Here is a 6,000-nt window from a genome sequence, read left to right as displayed (position 1 = left end):
ACACACATTTTTCTCCATCGATACCAGTTGTCTTCTTAGCTGCGTGCCATGTGTGACTGCTGAGACAAGCTAGAATTTGTTGACTCTCCGGGGGGTAGGGGGCGGGGGCGCTGGGAGAATGAAGCATCTCTGTGCAGATTCAGCCTCCACCCCACTTCCTCAGCCCAGTGACAGAGGGATGCTGGTGCTTTTGACGTGTAAGACAACAGCCGCTGCACCCACATCTCCATTCAAGGATGCTGAGCATTTCTGCTCAGCTTCTCAGAGTTCCCAGAAAAATGCAAAAATGGTATCAGCTCAAATAAATCCAAGACCACTTCAAAATAAACTTGAAGTGGGTTTTACTTTGTTTTTGACCTTAAGAAGAGAGGCACTCCGGGGATATATTTAGCAGGCCCTCCATTTTGTAGTTAATTATAGTAAATGTGTGTTTGTACACCACTTACAAAAGAGGACGCCGCCTGCATCTCCTCTGCAGGCACCTTAATGCTCTGCTAATGCGCTGTAAGTACACACGGCCAGCAATATAACAATGCATTAACGCTCTGGCCAGCAGTGTCTTCCTGTCCAATTGATGCTCCTGTGGCTGCTACTTCATTTCTGTTGTTGTTGTTATTGTTGTCATTTTAATCACCGCATGCTATTTTGTGCACAAAGCTTAACGTCCATAAGAATGATTCCAGCCACTGAGTAATGAGAATACTTGAACACAAAGTTTATTGAAGGATAAAACACATTAAACATTATTTGGTTGATTTGTAAAAAAGAGAAGGGATTGGGCTTGAGGGGGCAGGATGGGGGATGGGGTTCCCCAGGTCAACAATATTCCCAGTGGCCAGAGCTGCCATGGCAAGGTTGAAGGACACAGTGGGTGAGGAAGGAGCTCATCATAAACAAAAGGGGACAACCCATACAAATCGTAGATCAGACACTTCCAAACATCAGAAAAAGTCCTCAGAGGGAGTCAAACCTTCCAGTCATCACTTCGAAATCCTTCCAACAGGCCCTCTCTCTGTAAAAACTGTGATCCAGAAATAGCTCTGGGTTGACAGATTTCTCTGGTCAGATTTCCAGTCAGACTTCTCTCACCAGAAATTGTTTCTTTTACTGGCTTTTCCTGTGAACCAAAGTTTCTAGTGACAACTGTTTGGGAAATTTAGACAAGACATATACTTTCCACAACCAGCTTTTAGAAGCCTCGTTGCATACTCTGAAAGAGGAACATGGAATGTCATTCATTGCTGGATCTCTGACCATTGGAGGCAGGTAGCATCATTTTGAGAGGCTGGATACTTTCAAATAGGTTTTGACTCAAGGGCACACACTTTTTAATCCTACAGGGAGTTGAAGTAAGTAAATTACAGTACTTTGTATAGCAACCTTGAGTTAATTATGAGGTCGTGCCTGATTTATAGACAAAATGCCATAATGAAATCTGGGCCATGATGAGAAGAAGCGTCCAAACTTGAAGGTCAGTTGAAGAATTAGAGGCTGTGAACAGAGAGGAACATAGTAAGTCCTGTGGGGGGGGGAGATCTGTTTAATAGGGATCAGACAGATTTGTAGAACTCGACTAAATGAAATTTCATCACCAAGAACCACTTTATGCAAATGGCCCTGACTAAGGCAGCAAAGAAGTAGAATTAGTCCTAATGTTCAGGATCCATTTATGAGTGAGAATTAGTCCAATCTTTAAGAGAGTCTTGCTAGCCTCATAGGGCATCAAGGAAACTTGACAAAGTCACTACCTTGTTTGCTAGGGCAAACACCCCAATCCCAACCTTAGTCCAAATAGACTTCGCAGCCAGATTTAGGCCAGTATATGGTCGTTAAATGGATAACTTATTTTTTGTTAATGACCTTCTTTTAGATGAAAGAGCAGGGACCCAAATGGTGCTAGAATTCCTTGGGCATTTTCCCTTTCTAATTTCTAGAACTTTTCATAGGAAAGTCGCTTCCAATCTGAATGTTTCCATCTCGGGGTAAAGAATCGCACGTGTCCCCTTAGCTTCCTCCCCTGAAATGGAGGAATGTCTACCTCTGCAGCTCTTGCCGTCCTCCTGCAGGGTCCCGGTCACACAGCTACACAGAGGCCCATCCACCCGGCTTGTGCAAATCTGCTCACACCCTCCATTGTCCTCACACCAGTCCAGCCCTGCAAAAGAGCAGGTAGGCAAATTAATTACAGACAGTTCGATCCTTCAACTCACAGCTAAGGGTAAGACTTTAGAGAGAGAAGAGGACAAAGAAAACTTCAGTGCTCTTGAGTTTTTAAGAGTCAGTGAAAAGATTTCTTTCAGGAAGCGGGCAATCACCTCACCCTGGTGTCCCATCGCTAACCCCTCCATCCACTAGGCTCATATCAGAGGTGAAACGCCTCTGAGCTTTCAGGTCCCAGTGTGTTAATAATTTATCGTGCATTTTAGGGAGCATACATACTTTTTCTCCTAATAGGTCCCACTGAAATGATCTGTTCTTTAGGTTCCTTTGTGTAATCTGTGGCAATCCTGGAATTCTGTGGGCAAGTCTGAAAGACAGGACACCAGAGGGAAAATTTCACACAATTAAGCGGATAACTTATTCTTCACCATGTTTTCACCTCCAAAAGAGGCAGTAGCTCTGGCCTCCAGCATTACTGCTATTCAGATTAATTAGAACCAATGCAATCTTGATCGTTGAGTCCACTGGGACTCCAGGCTTTATGTTGAACAGAATTAAATATGCTCTCCGCACTGGAATTCTTTTTTTCTTTTTTTTTTACATGCCTCTCCTTCATTTCTGAATGAATGATCCACACTGCAATTAGATTCAAAGAGGCTCCCTGCCCAGGAATGAGGATTGCTGTATCTCATCGGACACTAATGTATGCACTGTCATCTGTAAATAGCTCTGACCATAACTCATATCTTGATTCTACAAACATGGGGTAAGCATAAAGCTGGAATGTTAAAAGTACCAGTGCCATCAAATCTTAAGGACATAGCCATAAATGGCGAGGATGTAATCTTAGCTAGCATGGAAGACATGATTGGTTTGTCACTTCATCCCACCAGCCCCTGGCCCTGATGTAGATCATATGAGTCATGGGACACCTGGATAAACTGTATCCTGAGTCCAGGAGTTTGGTTCTATAATGGAGTGGAGCTTGACCCAATGGCCACCAGATTCATGTTGCATAGCTCAATATGCTCCTTGAAACTCTTGTGCAGTAGTTCTTAGGCTAACTGGCAATGTCTGGAGACATTTTTGGGTTTTGAAACTGGGGACAGAGGAAGGTGCTACTGGCATCTGGTGGGTAGAAGTCAGGGATACTGTTAAACATGCTACAGTGCACGTACGTCCCTCACAACAAATAATTATTTGGTACAAATGTCAATAGTGCTGAGGTCTGAGAAACCCTGGTCTAGTGTTAAGCCAGTGAAAAGTTGACATTTCAGAGATAGAAGAGTAAATAAACAGGATTCCCCCATGTTCTCTCTCTTATTGTCCCACCAAATATGACTGCCCACTCCCAAGCATCTATGGGCGATTCCAATCCAGCCACCTGGCATTGATGGTCCCCATGTTGGGAAACTAGGACCATGAGAAATAAGGCTAAGCATTTCGTCTTTATACTTTCACTTACGATTTTACAGGAATACTTTTCTGAGTCGCAGAGTGAAACTGCACAGTGAAGGTGAACTTCATCATAATCCCCAATGAATTTAAAGACAGTGACGTGAAAGCGACAGGTTAGGGAGACTCCATTCTCCTCAATGCCGATGGTGTTATCTTTGATGTTCTGACACCTATTCAGAAAAAATAATGGAATCTCTGCTTCACATTTTTTCCTCTTACACTTTAATCCTCATCTTCATTTCAAAATTTCACATTTCACATAAAACCGTCATAAATGGTAGAAACACCTTGATATTTATTTATTTATTTTTTCATTGGAAAACAACCTTTATTGAGATTCCACCGGCTACACAGTCTGTTCCTGGCATTTAGCTCCTTCTTCCTTTGTACTTTGGTCTTTTCTTCAGTGGTCCCATGAATGCTTCCTTTCCTCCATGGTCTGGAAGTGGCCATGGCCAAACTTGGAGGTGGTATCGATGCACTTAAGGTCAATCTTCTCCAGAGCACGCCATTTGGTCTGCACCAGCAAGGACTTGCGCAGGGTGAACACTCACTTCTTGGTCTCTACCACACAACTTTTCAGCATGACAAAGTCATTGGTCACTTCACCATAGTGGACCAAGCCATCCAGAGGGTTGACGCTCATGTCAGACAGGTCGTTGTCAGTGGAGGTATTGTTCTTGATCAACTTGTCGTCCTTGATAAAGTAGCCCGGCTGACCTTACAGATCTTCTTGTTGATCTCAGTGCGATGATGGTAGCCTTTCCGCCCAGCCGGTGTCACAGAGAAGGCCACATGGGCAGGATGCCACGCCCCAAAACAAGCAACCTTGTGCAGCCCTCGATGGATCTTGTGGGGCACCTTCCCTTTGGAGCCTTTGCCTTTCGTCACTCCGATGACGTCAATCATCTCATCCTGCCAAACACTTGGTTCAAAGGGACCTGCTGCTCCAGCCTCTCCCAAGCCCAGTCCAGTTTCTAGGCCACCGTGCCCCTCTTCACCTGGATCTCCATCAGGTGGGCCTTCTGGTGCAGGGGAAGCAGGAGCATCTGGGTGTGTACAATGATATGAATGACATGGCAGTACTTTTTCGTGCTGTTGAAGTCCTTCTCCAGTTGCTTCTTGCCATCCTCATCCTACCATTTCTTGCAGTACTTGGGAAGGCCTTCTTCCTGGGCTTATGCCAGTTCTTATAGGAGCACCTTTTGTACTCGTCACCGATGTGCTCAGCAAAGATGGTCTTGAAGGTCCCAGAGGCCTCGGGGAGGTTCCACATAGCCCACAATGCTTACAACCACCATGGGCGGCGTCTCCACAGTGGTCACAGCCTACACAACTTCCTTCTTGTTCACCTTGGATCCTGGCCTATCAACTTCCCGCACGATGTGGGTCATGCCAGCCTTGTATCCCAGAAAGTCTGTGAGGTGGATAGGCTTGGAAGGGTCATCCTTGGGGAAGCTCTTCACCTTCCCATGATGCCTGCTGCTACGCTTCCAAGGCAGGAAGCCCAGGGATCCATGTCTGGGAGTGGAGAACTTCCTGTGAGACATACTGCTGTCAAGTCCTGCCGGTCATGCCTTCATATTTAATAGTGACCTCTGGACTGCATTGGTTTGCCATTTATTATCACTCCCTCATATTTTCATAGTTTGCTTCAAAACACTGAATATCACCTCAATTAGCATCCTGAATGCAATTCAAAATAAAATGACTGCGGGGACAGCACTCAATGACCTCATGCTTCCATTTCTCATTCCGCCCCCACATAATGCTGTGTTTTACTGATATCAATTTAATAAACACAAGATTACTTCTTAGTTCATTCGTACTTTCTTCAGTTAATTATCAGTGTTGGCAGGGGCCCCTGACTCAAACCCTAGTGGGAAATCTTCCCATGTGTTAAAATAGGTAGGAGCTGGAGGAGAAGGAAGAGCAGTAAGGGATGAGCTATGGAATTGTTTTGACGTAGCTGGCCGCCTCTTTTCTCAACTCCCTTCCTTCCCGTGGTATTGAGCCTACAGGCAATCCAGCCAAGACAGCTCTTGGGCACAGGCATCTTTCTTCCACCACACAGAGTTCCCCAAATGTATCATAGTCTCTTATGCTTCAGTGCCTTTTCACGCAATGTTTCCTCCACCTAGAAGGTCTTTCTGCTCTTCTTCCTGTGCATATCTCCTGCTCTTCCTTCAACACCAGCTTGCAGCACCCCTTCTTTATAAATATCCCCTCGTCATGCCCAGACCAGGCAGGAACAGGTGGCCTTTCCTGGATTTGCCAATAGCAGGAACCAAGTTTTATTCTTCCCTGTGTCTCCAACATACTGCTTAGCATGTAGTAGGTGTTTGGAACTCTTCATTGAGTGGATGATTGAATGAATGAATG

At 45.0% G+C, this 6,000-nt stretch overlaps 1 protein-coding gene and 1 pseudogene across 1 annotated transcript in view; both read right to left on the bottom strand.

Moving 5' to 3' along the window:
• Positions 1 to 691: 691 nt before the first annotated feature.
• TECTA (tectorin alpha) overlaps positions 692 to 6,000 on the bottom strand; it is an 83,711-nt gene continuing 78,402 nt past the window's right edge. The window contains exons 20-23 of the mRNA XM_008054274.2: positions 3,626 to 3,788; positions 2,440 to 2,527; positions 2,039 to 2,155; positions 692 to 1,491 (exon numbers count right to left, since the gene is read on the bottom strand). Coding sequence (XP_008052465.1) covers positions 1,391 to 1,491; positions 2,039 to 2,155; positions 2,440 to 2,527; positions 3,626 to 3,788 — 469 coding nt within the window. The 3' untranslated portion in view covers positions 692 to 1,390. The remainder of the gene's footprint in view (positions 1,492 to 2,038; positions 2,156 to 2,439; positions 2,528 to 3,625; positions 3,789 to 6,000) is intronic.
• Positions 3,965 to 5,168, bottom strand: LOC103256396 (annotated as a pseudogene).

The sequence above is a fragment of the Carlito syrichta genome, unplaced genomic scaffold (genome assembly GCF_000164805.1).
Source record: "Carlito syrichta isolate Samal-C Ts95f unplaced genomic scaffold, Tarsius_syrichta-2.0.1 Scaffold289350, whole genome shotgun sequence".
Classification (NCBI taxonomy): domain Eukaryota; kingdom Metazoa; phylum Chordata; class Mammalia; order Primates; family Tarsiidae; genus Carlito; species Carlito syrichta.
Note: the sequence above shows the minus strand (reverse complement) of the source record. Positions and strands in the feature narration are given on the sequence as shown.